Here is a 14,599-nt window from a genome sequence, read left to right as displayed (position 1 = left end):
TTCTGTGTACCTACACCCTGTCCTCCTCCTGTCTAGGCCTGCTGTGTGTGTGTGTGTGGGGGTGTGGGTGGGTGGGTGGGTGGTTTGCCTGTGGTTCACAGAACATCAATTTCCACACTTCTATTAGCCAGTGGACCCGGACATCTTATATGTAATAGAAATGTGCAGGGGGGTGTATGGTGTGTGGTCATTAAATATGTATTGTGATATATGTTCTTCACAGAAAATGAGCCAAAGTCAGTGAGTCTCAGTTTGAAAAATGAATTATCGTATTTTTCGGAGTATAAGTCGCACCGGAGTATAAGTCGCACCTGCCAAAAATGCATAATAAAGAAGAAAAAAAACATAAGTCGCACTGGAGTATAAGTCGCATTTTTTGGGGAAATTTATTTGATAAAACCCAACACCAAGAATAGACATTTGAAAGGCAATTTAAAATAAATAAAGAATAGTGAACAACAGGCTGAATAAGTGTACGTTATATGACGCATAAATAACCAACCGAGAACGTGCCTGGTATGTTAACGTAACATATTATGGTAAGAGTCATTCAAATAACTATAACATGTAGAACATGCTATACGTTTACCAAACAATCTGTCACTCCTAATCGCTAAATCCCATGAAATCTTATACGTCTAGTCTCTTACGTCAGTGGTTCTCAACCTTTTTTCAGTGATGTACCCCCTGTGAACATTTTTTTAATTCAAGTACCCCCTAATCAGAGCAAAGCATTTTTGGTTGAAAAAAAAGAGATAAAGAAGTAAAATACAGCACTATGTCATCAGTTTCTGATTTATTAAATTGTATAACAGTGCAAAATATTGCTCATTTGTTGTGGTCTTTCTTGAACTATTTGGAAAAAAAGATATAAAAATAACTAAAAACTTGTTGAAAAATAAACAAGTGATTCAATTATAAACAAAGATTTCTACACATAGAAGTAATCATCAACTCAAAGTGCCCTCTTTGGGGATTGTAATAGAGATCCATCTGGATTCATGAACTTAATTCCAAACATTTCTTCACAAAACATCAATATTTATGGAACATGTCCACAAAAAATCTAGCTGTCAACACTGAATATTGCATTGTTGCATTTCTTTTCACAGTTCTTTTTGACAGACATTTTAAAAAAATCTCACGTACCCCTTGGCATACCTTCAAGTACCCCCAGGGGTACGCGTACCCCCATTTGAGAACCACTGTCTTACGTGAATGAGCTAAATCATTTTATTTGATATTTTACGGTAATGTGTTAATAATTTCACACATAAGTCGCACCTGAGTATAAGTCGCACCCCCGGCCAAACTATGAAAAAAACTGCGACTTATAGTCCGAAAAATACGGTAATTGTATCATTTTTCTTTTAATAGAAAATTAAAACGGGTCCCACAGACCCGAACACCACAAAAGGGTTAAACAATTGTCTACAATAAAATGGAACAATTAAATATTTTAAATATGTAGGTGATATGTCTAGTTACAGAGCCTTTTCTGTGATTAAAATGTGAAAAAAAGCAAAAACATTCAGTGACCGTAAATAATTTATTATATTTTTATCAGTATTGGTATGAGCAACACTGCCCCTGTAACAACAACACAGTATTGGATCCATATACAAATTTGTAGTATGACCCACTACTGGTTCACTTCCTAAAAACTAAGGTGGTTTTATAGTTCCTTTTTCAGATCATATAATCAATAGCACTCACCAAAAATATATACAAATAAAATCCAACAAATAACCATTCAAAAAACCGCCAATGATACTCCGTTTACATTTCGTGACTTAAATATTAACCAAGTATGAGTGATAATGTTAACGCAGACAAACTATTTATAGCGGCGCCATGATCACTAGCGTGTGTCCCTATGTTTACATCATTGGGTGGTCTGCCGCTTCCTCGCTTTCTTGCTCCCTCTAAGTTTATTGTAGATCATAAATCATGCATTTCACCTGGACAGAAGAAGTCGGAGTAGGTACTTCAACAAGTTGGTACACTGTGACAGCCATTTAGGACTCAGAAATGGCCAAAACGACATTAAAAGGCGCTTGGTCCCCACCACCCCGTTTTTTCGTGAGGATTATGAGACTTTCTTCACCTAAATGGGAATATATGAAGATCCCAGCAGTCGGCACCCTAATGACAGCAGACATTGTACAGTAAGTACAATTATTATGTTTGCTGGCTCTCATAAAGTCTCCAGAGATGAAGAAAAAAATCAAATGTAGTGATGCGTTTTTTAAATTAATGCGCTGTGCATGATTAAAATGAGCAAAATACGTAAATATTAAATGTTATTATAAATGCGGCAGTTACTACATTACATACAGTATGTACTTCCATCATGTATATAAAAACCTTAATGGAGGTGTTGGGTGTTTTTTTAGGGCTTTGTCGCCGGAATTGTGCGGCTCTCACAGGTTGCAAATTTTTGATCGCATTTGTGGAGGGGGGCGTGGCCTGCGGTGTGCAAGGACCGGCCTCGAAGACAGTGACAGGTGGGCCTTGTTATCTAATAATAATAATAATAATACCTCAGATTTATACAGCGCTTTTCTAAGTACCCAAAGTCGCTTTACATGTTAAAAACCCATCATTCATTTACACCTGGTGGTGGTAAGCTACTTTCGTAGCCACAGCTGCCCTGGGGTAGACTGACGGAAGCGTGGCTGCCAATTTGCGCCAACGGCCCCTCCGACCACCACCTATCATTCATTCAACATTCATTCACCGGTGTGAGCAGCACCGGGGGCAAAGGTGAAGTGTCCTGCCCAAGGACACAACGGCATGGTAAGAGGCGGGGAGCAAACCTGCAACCCTCAGGTTTCTGACAAGGGCGCTCTACCCACTACGCCATGCCGCCCCTAATCAAATGTCGCCCTTATTAGCAGCAGCCGGACCGAGACACCGGGGAGTTGGAGTTGGGAACTGGAGAGAGAGAGAGACGCACGCCTGAAACAGACTGCTGAAATGCAATCCAGACTGTTGTGTCAAAATGAAAATAATATATTCAAACTGTCTACCGGGCTCACGGAAGATCTATCGGACTCAGGAGAACCCTCACGGCAGAGAGACGTTTACAACATTTAATTAATATTTAGAATGAAAAAAAAAACTAAACATCTATCGTCTTGTAGGCAGAATTGCAGCTGGCTTACAACCCCCAGCTGACTAGATGTACGACCTTGTCGTGTCTGCTTTTGCCACTAAAAGCAACAAAAGCTGCTATAGTGGAGTGTCTGTCAGTGAAAAATTAAGTTGTCCATGTAGGTAGGAGCATAAGAATATAGTACAACACAACATAGAGCACTAAGCTATAAACGGACACACACACAAATCAGTCGCTGTAAATTAGATTTAGTTTCTTGTTGTTCGCAGTCCTATGTATCGCTAACGTAATTAGTCGTTGGTGTAAAATATAATTTGCCCCGGGTATCACACAGGCTATTAACCTCCTCAAGCCAATTCACAGTAACCGTGGTCTTTTTTTTTATTATTATTGATGGCTTCTTCCAAGTGCAGGAGCATTTCTTTTGTCCGAATTTGTCAAACCAAAGCCTGTTTGTTGTTTTCCGTTTTTTTTTTTTTACTCATTTTTGGCTGTGTCACATCCATCTGTGTTTTGATCTTGCCTGCCTTCCTCCCTCTCTCTACAGCAGGGGTGTCAAACGTACGGCCCGTGGGCCGGATCAGGCCCCCGAACAGGTTTTATCCGGCCCGCGGGATAAGTTTGCTAAATATAAAAATGAGCCGAAATTTTGGAATGAAAGAAACCGCCGTTCTAAATGTGTCCACTAGATGTCGCAATAGCAATTCTTTGTATCATTGGGGATGATGCTACATATGTAAAAAAAAAAAAAAGTAACCACATGATGTGAGTGCACCAGTCCAGGAAAATGATCAAACTACATGAATAACATGATTTTGATATTATTTTTTTTATCTTGATGGATTGAAAATCAACACCAATGATTTGACTGATGAATATTATCACATAATTTATTCAGAAAGTATAAATAATGACAAATAAAGATAGAATACTGTTAACCACAACATGTAAGTGTAAAAAAAAACCCAACAACATTATGATTTGTACATTTTCAGAATGTGCTTGTTCTATTTAAAAAAAAAAGAAAACAATCTGAAGTTGTCTTTATTTTTAAGTTATCGTGCCGTGATTTTACCAGTCCGGCCCACTTGGGAGTAGATTTTCCTCCATGTGGCCCCCCATCTAAAATGAGTTTGACACCCCTGCTCTACAGTCTACAGACGCCATGTACAGTAGCTGCTCTGCCACTATAGACAAGCACCATTCTTGTCAGCCAGAAATCAAAATCAACCAACTGCCTTTTTTTTTTATCCAAGAACATTTGACTGAAAGAAAGAGAAAACAGGGGAAGTGTGGGTGGACATCACATCAAGTGGTTTGACATCAAACCTGCATCCCTAACAGTCACTTCAGACCAGGGAGAGGAGGCGACCTTCTCAGATTTCATTCTCTTATTTTCCCCTCTCTCTTTCCCAGAACATGTGAGTAATTAGAGCAGTTCCAGCACGCATACACACACTTGCCCTTTTTTTTTTGTAGCGGAAGTGCTTCATTAAATGTCGCTGCAAACATCACTGTCATCACTTTGACTGTAGGAGTGAAGGAAGGGGTGTGTTTGTGCATGTGATAAATAGGTGTTTGTGCACATCATGAATGCATGTGTTATTCATGTGTCATGTAATGTTGTGATGTCGTATTTTATATTTTTATCATATCGTATATGTGAGTGTGAATGTTGTCTATCTGTGTTGGCCCTGCGATGAGGTGGCGACTTGTCCAGGGTGTACCCCGCCTTCCGCCAGAATGCAGCTGAGATAGACTCCATCACCCCCCGCGACCCCAAAAGGGAGAAACAGTAGAAAATGGATGGATGGATGGATGTATTGTGTGCTATTTTTCTTTGAAATTGTAATTTTACTGCCTTTTTTTATTTTTTACATCATGGCCAGGGGACTACAGATGAAAACTAGCCTTCTGGCTCATTCTGGCTTTTTTTTTAACCATGTGTTGTCATGTGTTTTTATGAAACTGCATTGTCACCTTTGAAATAAACTAATGTGTCATTAATATAGTCATATTTGTACTCAATTGCATTGTCACTTATTTTAGATCAATGTTGATGCTGAGCAAAATGCAAAAACAATGCATGCATTTTCAGCCATTTAAGACAAAAGTACTACAAAAAAAATGCAAAACAATGCATGCATCCATCCATCCATTTTCTACCGCTTGTCCCTTTTGGGGTCGCGGTGGGTGCTGGAGTCTATCTCAGCTGCATTCGGGCGGTAGGCGGGGTACACCCTGGACAAGTCGCCACCTCATCGCAGGGCCAATACAGATAGACAGAAAAACATTCACACTCACATTCACACATTAGGGCCAATTTAGTGTTGCCAATCAACCTATCCCCATGCATTTTCAGCCATTTAAGGCAAACATACTACAAAAATGCAAAACAACGCTTGCATTTTCAGCCATTTAAGGCAAAAGTACTAAAAAAAAATGCAAATCAATGCATGCATTTTCAGCCATTTAAGGCAAAAGTACTAAAAAAGCAAAACAATGGATGCATTTTTAGCCATTTAAGGCAAAAGTACTAAATAAATGCTAAACAATGCATGCATTTCCAGCCATTTAAAGCAAAAGTAATTTTAAAAAAAAGCAAAACAATGCATGCATTTTCAGCCATTTAAGGCAAAAGTACTAAAAAAATGCTGAACAATGCATGCATTTCCAGCCATTTAAATCCATCCATCCATCCAACCATCCATCCATTTTCTACCGCTTATTCCCTTCGGGGTCACGGGGGGCGCTGGAGCCTATCTCAGCTACAATCGGGCGGAAGACGGGGTACACCCTGGACAAGTCGCCACCTCATTGCAGGGCCAATACAGATAAACAGACAACATTCACACTCACATTCACACACTATGGCCAATTTAGTGTTGCCAATCAACCTATCCCCATGCATTTTCAGCCATTTAAGGCAAAAGTACTAAAAAAAAGAAAAACAATGCATGCATTTTCAGCCATTTAAGGCAAAAATACTAAAAAAAAATGCTAAACAATGCATGCATTTCCAGCCATTTAAGGCAAAAGTACTAAGAAAAATGCAAAACAATGCATGCATTTTCAGCCATTTAAGGCATAAGTACTAAAAAAAATGCTGAACAATGCATGCATTTCCAGCCATTTAAGTCAAAAGTACTACAAAAATGCTAAACAATGCATGCATTTTCAGCCATTTAAGTCAAAAGTACTTTAAAAAAAAAAAAAAAGCTAAACAATGCATGCATTTTCAGCCATTTAAAGCAATAGTACAAAAACACGCAAACCAATGCATGCTTTTTCAGCCATTTAAGGCAAAAGTACTCAAACAAAATGCAAAACAATGCATGCATTTTCAGACATTTAAGGCAATAGTACAAAAAAATGCAAACCAATACATGCATTTTCAGCCATTTAAGGCAAACTAACTAAAAAAACATGCAAAACAATGCATGCATTTTCATCCATATAAGGCAAAAAAAGTACTAAAAAAATTAAAAACAATGCATGCATTTTCAGACATTTAAAGCAATAGTACAAAAACATGCAAACCAATGCATGCATTTTTAGCCATTTAAGGCAAAATAACTTTAAAAAAAAAAGCTAAACAATGCATGCATTTTCAGCCATTTAAGGCAATAGTACAAAACAATGCAAACCAATGCATGCATTTTCAGCCATTTAAGGCAAAATAACTAAAAAAAAAAGCTAAACAATGCATGCCTTTTCAGCCATTTAAGGCAAAATAACTAAAAAAAAAAAGCAAAGCAATGAATGCATTTTCAGACATTTAAGGCAATAGTACAAAACAATGAAAACCAATGCATGCATTTTCAGCCATTTAAGGCAAAATAACTAAAAAAAAAAAAAGCTAAACAATGCATGGATTTTCATCCATTTAAGGCAAAAGTACTAAAAAAAAGCACAACAAATGCATGCATTTTCATCCATTTAAGGCAAAAGTACTAAAAAAATGCATGCATGTTCAGCCATTTAAGGCAGTAGTACAAAAAAAAAAGCAAAACAATGCATGCATTTCAGCCATTTAAAGCAATAGTACAAAAACATGCAAACCAATGCATGCATTTTTAGCCATTTAAGGCAAAATAACTAAAAAAAAAAAAGCTAAACAATGCATGCATTTTCAGCCATTTAAGGCAATAGTACAAAACAATGCAAACCAATGCATGCATTTTCAGCCATTTAAGGCAAAATAACTAAAAAAAAAAAAAAAAGCTAAACAATGCATGCCTTTTCAGCCATTTAAGGCAAAATAACTAAAAAAAAAAAGCAACGCAATGAATGCATTTTCAGACATTTAAGGCAATAGTACAAAACAATGAAAACCAATGCATGCATTTTCAGCCATTTAAGGTAAAATAACTAAAAAAAAAAGCTAAACAATGCATGCATTTTCATCCATTTAAGGCAAAACTACTAAAAAAAGCACAACAATGCATGCATTTTCATCCATTTAAGGCAAAAGTACTTAAAAAAATGCATGCATGTTCAGCCATTTAAGGCAGTAGTACAAAAAAAAAGCAAAACAATGCATGCATTTTCAGCCATTTAAGGCAAAAGTACAACAACAAAAAAACACTACACTACATCGAACCCGTCCAAAGTTCTGCAAGAAACCCGAACCCAAACCACTACCCAACGCCCATGATTGGACCACTTCACCCCCCCTCCCGGCAACCATCCGCGATCCACGCATGCACCGAGCAGCTCCTTACCGTCGAAGACCTTGAAACGACGACGGCCACGACATGCGCGATTTCTTCAGCCCGGGTCGGTGTCCCGTGTCCACGGCGTAAGTCCTGTCCATGTTGAGGGGGCTGAGGTACCGCTCGGTGTCGGAGAAGCCTCGCTGTCTCACTCGCTGCTGGTTCCTGCGCACTAGGAGCGTGTGGTGCAGCGGGGAGAGAGCAGCCTGGTTCTGCTGCTGCTGCTGCTGCTGCTGCTGCCTCCACAGATGTTTGGGCGCCTTCGCACTCACGCCGGCGGTGGCGGCGGCGGACGCGGAGGACGGCGTGCCCACTTTGCCACTTACGGGCTCCATCGCCCCCTACTTTACTTCCCCCCAAAAAAATATCTTAAATAGTCTTTACTTATGTGAACTTTAGCTGCTGTTGCTGCATTTAACCTGACGTCCACGTAGGGTCCATGTGGAAGTTTCCCGTGTCGCGGAAGTGTAGTTTTCCCCCCACGCCCACTCCTGCCAGGTGCTGTGTCACATGTTCGGTCCGGTGCAGGACCAGCCCTAAATGCATGTCCACAACTTTGACAGCTCCACTCCTTCTATTCGCACACACCCCCTCCGGTCCTGTGCAGGAGGAACATTAGGCGGCAAATATATAAAGAGCAGGATTGCGGCATTAAACATGAGAGACCCAGCCAGGGAACCTCCCAGTCCCAGTCAATCCCCGCAAGAAAGTGTACAAGGTGCGGGAGTGGAGCAGACATCATTTACCAGCCCAGGGTTTCACGTTACATCAGGGGTGTCAAACTCAAATACAGAGTGGGCCAAAATTTAAAACTGAACAAAGCCGCGGGCCAAGGTTGAACAAATTCACCTTTTAATAGGGACCCAAACAAGTTTTGCATTGAATATTGAACAAGCAAGGCTTAAATAACTTTATAGTGACATGCAAAATCCAGTTTCAAATAATGATAATAATAATAATTAAAAAATATCAATGGCATATCAAATACAATTTAAATAAAAATTGAATGCCTCTTTTCTATTTGCAGCCTTCTGAGGTAAATATCAACATTAACTTTTTCCACAGGCTAATACATTTGAAAATAAAATAACAATGAATAAACCAACCATTCAGGACTTTAAACTGCTCAGTTTGCAACACACTGATCTAATCTGATGTGCCCAAGCCAGATACCTGGCATCTTTTCTTGGATGCTAGTTCATTAATGTCGGGGCTCAGGTTTTGAGCTGAGGCAACCTTCATTATCCAACCAAGGTGTTCATCAGTTGTCCGGGTTGGGGAGGAGATCTTGCCCCAAGTGGAGGAGTTCAAGTACCTCGGAGTCTTGTTCACGAGTGAGGGAAGAGTGGTTCGTGAGATCGACAGGCAGATCGGTGCGGCGTCTTCAGTAATGCGGGCGCTGTATCGGTCCGTTGTGGTGAAGAAGGAGCTGAGCCGCAAGGCAAAGCTCTCAATTTACCGGTCGATCTACGTTCCCATCCTCACCTATGGTCATGAGCTTTGGGTTATGACCGAAAGGACAAGATCACGGGTACAAGCGGCCGAAATGAGTTTCCTCCGCCGGGTGGCGGGTCTCTCCCTTAGAGATAGGGTGAGAAGCTCTGTCATCCGGGAGGAGCTCAAAGTAAAGCCACTGCTCCTCCACATCGAGAGGAGCCAGATGAGGTGGTTCGGGCATCTGGTCAGGATGCCACCCGAACGCCTCCCTAGGGAGGTGTTTAGGGCACGTCCGACCGGTAGGAGGCCACGGGGAAGACCCAGGACACGTTGGGAAGACTATGTCTCCCGGCTGGCCTGGGAACGCCTCGGGATCCCCCGGGAAGAGCTAGACGAAGTGGCTGGGGAGAGGGAAGTCTGGGCTTCCCTGCTTAGGCTGCTGCCCCCGCGACCCGACCTCGGATAAGCGGAAGAAGATGGATGGATGGATGGATGGATGGATGGGTGTTCATCAGTCATTATATCTCGTAGTCCAGTGGTCCCCAAAATGTTTGTAGCTGCGGACCGGTCAACGCTTGAAAATTTGTCCCACGGACCGGGGGTGGGAGTGGGAGTTTTTTTTTTTTTTTTTTTTTTAAAGAAATACAATCATGTGTGCTTACGGACTGTATCCCTGCAGACTGTATTGATCTACATTGATATATAATGTATATCAATATAGAAGAACTGTACAACTCCCGCTGCCTGAAGAAGGCAGCCAACATACTCAAGGACCCATCCCACCCCGGCAACAGCCACTTCGATCGGCTGCCTTCCGGCAGACGTTTCAGAACCATGCGAACCCGCACAAATAGACTCAAGAACAGTTTCTACCCCCGGGCCATAACTGCACTAAACGCAGCTGGAATGTAAAAAAAAACAAATAAAATAAAAAAAAAAAAAAAAAAAATCATGCCACCGGTCAATCACGATCCGGGACTGTGCAATTAGCGATTACACGCCAACTGGACAATATTTATCATATTTATTTACATATTTTAATCCAAAATAAAATGCCTGTACAGCATAGGAGGTAGGAAATGCTGACTCCCACCCCCTCAGCACACTGGGAACCAGCATTACTCCTCTCTAGTCTGTTCACTAGTCACTTTATTTTTTTTACTGTCTTGTTTTTTTACATTGCCTCTTAGAGTGGTCTTAGGCCATATTGCATATTGTGTATATTGTGTTGTTTTTGTACATTGTGTGGTTTCTTCTTTTTTTCTTTTTTTTTAAAATGCAAAGCACCTTAGGGAAGCAACCTAAATTTCGTTGGACCTGTACCTGTACATGCACAATGACAATAAAGATCATATTGTGTTTTTTATGTTGATTTAATTTAAAAAAAAAAAATAATAATTTTTTTTTTTTTTCTTGTTCGCCCCGGTACTAATTGGTCCGCGGTTGTTGGGGACCACTATCGTGGTCCACCCAGACCACAGTCTTGGGGGCGTGCCTTAAAGGCACTGCCTTAATTTATCGTCCTCTACGAGCTGTCGTCACGTCCGCTTTTCATTCCTTCTAACAACGTGCCGGCCCAGTCACAAAATATGTGCGGCTTAGGTACGCACACACTCGTGAATGCAACGCATACTTTATCAACAGCGATACAGGTTACACTGAGGGTGTCTGTAAAAAACAACTTTAACACTTTTACAAATATACGCCACACTGTGAACCCACACTAAACAAGAATGACAAACACATTTCGGGAGAACATCCGCACCGTAACACAACATAAACACAACAGAACAAATACCCAGAACCCTTTGTAGCACTAACTCTTCCGCACAGGACCGGCCTTGAACCAGCGGCAGGGATGGTTAACTAATCACCTGTCGCCCTTATTAGCAGCAGCCGGACCGAGACACGTAGTTGGAGTTGGAGTTGGTGGTGAGCAGACGCACAGACACGCACAGAGAGAGACACGCCGGACTGGAAAGTCAAAAATATATTGCTGGAAAGCAAGCCACCCCCTGGGGTCTATGTCAATAAAAGACTTGATTCATACTGTCTACCAGGCTCCCGAAGATCTGTCGGTGTCAGGAGAACCCACCACAAGAGGGAAACCTCTACAGTCGGTTTACAGTTTTAATTCAGTGGGAAGAGTGTTCCACAGGTGGATTGTCCAAAAGATGTTCTGAACTTAGGAACCACACATTCCCCACTGACTGAGGATCTGGTGTTAGGTCTGCGAAAGCCTTGACGTCTGACAGCCAGACTCGAGACCAGCGGTGGCACATGATGAGTTAAACATTAAAAAAAACTATTTCAGTGTGCTAAAATCTACAAAATGTTCAAATGTAAAAACTTGTGTTTCGTAATGACATCAAAATGACACAGGTTTTCTGTCAAATACCTCGATTGCCTGGTTGTACAAGGATATGACTGGCTTCAGGGATGTGGGTGAAGCTTGTGATCATTTACTATTTCATCCCTACAAGCCTGTTTCGTTCCTACAAGCCTGTTTCATCCCTACAAGCCTGCTCTTCAGGGAATGAAACCTGTGAAACAGGCTTGTAGGAATCAAATAGCATCTGTGTTTTTTCCTGACCTAACGTATATTCCGGTCTACCCTGGTATTGAGCACTGTATAACGGATAAACCACAGATACCTCGACTATATATAAAAAAAAAAAAATTCTCTGATAGTAAATAATGTAAATCCAACTAATCTATTCCAGACGCCCCAAAAATATTAACACAAACTATATTTTATCGGGAATACTTTTTTACACACAATGAAATGGATAAATGAACATTTACCATCACTGTTACCTTTATTGAAAACTCTGAAACCCATTGCATTTTACTGAAGTGACTTTTTGGATAAATTGTATGTGTCAGAGTAGTTTTAATGCAACATACGTTCTACTTTTGCTTGAATATTGGTGTGAAGACGAAATGCTACTTCTACTCCGTTACACTGAGTTACAGCCCGATCGCTACATTTTTCAAATGATCATTACATTTATTTATAATCCATGAATTACTCCTGCAAAGACAAATTGTTTGACTCCGTTCTGTTTCACTAATCCGACATAAGAACAAGTGTTGTTTGACAAGTAGATGCATTTAAGTCCCATCTTAAAACTAAATAGTATACTCTAGCCTTTAAATAGAACCCCCTTTTAGACCAGTTGATCTCCCGTCTCTTTTCTGCTCTGCCCCAGATTCGGTGACCACAGGTGAAGCGCTAGCTGTCTAAAGTCGGGACCCAGGGTGGACCACTCATCTGTGCATCAGTTGGGGACGTCTCTGCGCTGCTGACCTGTCTCCACTCAAGATGATCCCCTGCTGGCCCCACTATGGTCTGGACTCTAACACTATTAACTAGATCCACTAAGGACTGGACTCTCACACTATTATGCTAGATACACTATGGACTGGACTCTCACACTATTATGCTAGATCAGACCTGGGCAAAGTAAGGCCCGGGGGCCACATGTTCAGCTTTTCAATCTGGCCCGGCGGACATTCCCAAATATTTTTTTTAGATCTTTAAGATGGAAACTGTAGCTGCCATTATGATGTGCAGTGATGTTTTCAAATGACCGTAAGTCTTGAACTATACAAAATTTTTCAATGGTTGGAATCTGCGCTTTTCCATGGTATTCTAGTTACTATGGTAATCTAAGTCACAGCAGCTCAGACGAGGCACCAAGCAGTGTGGGTGGGGAGCGTTTCCACAGAGTGTTTCCAGGTCAGCCAACCTGAAATGCAGGTGTCAGGGACAGACGCGGAAGGAGATTTTCACAACAAAGTTCTAAAGCTTAGTGATATATCAGGTGTGTCAGATTGTAGGTGGTGAGGGTTTTTTTACCCTTTGTGTTCATATTTCACTGTTTGTTGAATTTTTGTTGCGTTTCACTTGATTGTAAAATATGTCGATCGAGAGGGGGTGTGACGTACATATGTCGTCAATATTCAGTGTTTTATAGTTCATAGTTAGTATTGTAAATCCCACATTCTTTATTTTCATGTAAATTCTGGGTGTCTCATTCAGCAAAAAAATGTAAAATACCATTCCGTTTTTTAAAGGCCTACTGAAACCCACTACTACCGACCACGCAGTCTGATAGTTTATATATCAATGATGAAATCTTAACATTGCAACACATGCCAATACGGCCGGGTTAACTTATAAAGTGCAATTTTAAATTTCCCGCTAAACTTCCGGTTGAAAACGTCTATGTATGATGACGTATGCTCGTGACGTCAATAGTTAAACGGAAGTATTCGGACACCATTGAATCCAATACAAAAAAGCTCTGTTTTCATCTCAAAATTCCACAGTATTCTGGACATCTGTGTTGGTGAATCTTTTGCAATTTGTTTATGGAGACTGCAAAGAAGAAAGTTGTAGGTGGGATCGGTGTATTAGCGGCTGGCTGTAGCAAAACAACCAGGAGGACTTTGACTTGGATAGCAGACGCGCTATCCAACGCTAGCCGCCGACCGCACGGATGATCGGGTGAAGTCCTTCGTCCTTCCGTCGATCGCTGGAACGCAGGTGAACACGGGTGTTGATGAGCAGATGAGGGCTGGCTGGCGTAGGTGGAGCGCTAATGTTTTTATCATAGCTCTGTGAGGTCCCGTTGCTAAGTTAGCTTCAATGGCGTCGTTAGCAACAGCATTGTTAAGCTTCGCCAAGCTGGAAAGCATTAACCGTGTAGTTACAGGTCCATGGTTTAATAGTATTGTTGATCTTCTGTCTATCCTTCCAGTCAGGGGTTTATTTCTTTTGTTTCTATCTGCATTTAAGCCCGATGCTATCACGTTAGCTCCGTAGCTAAAGTGATTCACCGATGTATCGTCGTGGGGATAAAAGTCACTGTGAATGTCCATTTCTCGTTCTCGACTCTCATTTTCAAGAGGATATAGTATCCAAGGTGGTTTAAAATACAAATCCGTGATCCACAATAGAAAAAGGAGAGAGTGTGGAATCCAATGAGCCAGCTTGTACCTAAGTTACGGTCAGAGCGAAAAAAGATGTGTCCTGCACTGCACTTTAGTCCTTCACTCTGACGTTCCTCATCCACGAATCTTTCATCCTGGCTCAAATTAATGGGGTAATCGTCGCTTTCTCGGTCCGAATCGCTCTCGCTGCTGGTGTAAACAATGGGGAAATGTGAGGAGCCTTTCAACTTGTGACGTCACGCTACTTCCGGTACAGGCAAGGCTTTTTTTATCAGCGACCAAAAGTTGAGAACTTTATCGTCGATGTTCTCTACTAAATCCTTTCAGCAAAAATATGGCAATATCGCGAAATGATCAAGTATGACACATA

The 14,599-nt window shown here is 41.1% G+C and overlaps 1 protein-coding gene and 1 long non-coding RNA gene across 2 annotated transcripts in view; one reads left to right on the top strand and one right to left on the bottom strand.

Moving 5' to 3' along the window:
• The window catches only part of pde4d (phosphodiesterase 4D, cAMP-specific), a 422,736-nt gene extending 414,437 nt beyond the window's left edge, over window positions 1-8,299 (bottom strand). Inside the window, exon 1 of the mRNA XM_062025749.1 lies at window positions 7,843-8,299. Within this exon, the coding sequence (XP_061881733.1) occupies window positions 7,843-8,168 (326 nt within the window). The 5' untranslated portion in view covers window positions 8,169-8,299. The remainder of the gene's footprint in view (window positions 1-7,842) is intronic.
• The window catches only part of LOC133632926 (uncharacterized), a 108,054-nt gene extending 95,554 nt beyond the window's left edge, over window positions 1-12,500 (top strand). Inside the window, exon 3 of the long non-coding RNA XR_009821735.1 lies at window positions 12,483-12,500. This is a non-coding gene — a long non-coding RNA (uncharacterized LOC133632926). The remainder of the gene's footprint in view (window positions 1-12,482) is intronic.
• The last annotated feature ends 2,099 nt before the right edge of the window (window positions 12,501-14,599 follow it).

The sequence above is a fragment of the Entelurus aequoreus genome, linkage group LG17 (assembly GCF_033978785.1).
Source record: "Entelurus aequoreus isolate RoL-2023_Sb linkage group LG17, RoL_Eaeq_v1.1, whole genome shotgun sequence".
NCBI classification, from domain to species: domain Eukaryota; kingdom Metazoa; phylum Chordata; class Actinopteri; order Syngnathiformes; family Syngnathidae; genus Entelurus; species Entelurus aequoreus.
The sequence above is the reverse complement of the archived record's forward strand: the minus strand, read 5'-3'. Positions and strand labels throughout refer to the sequence as shown.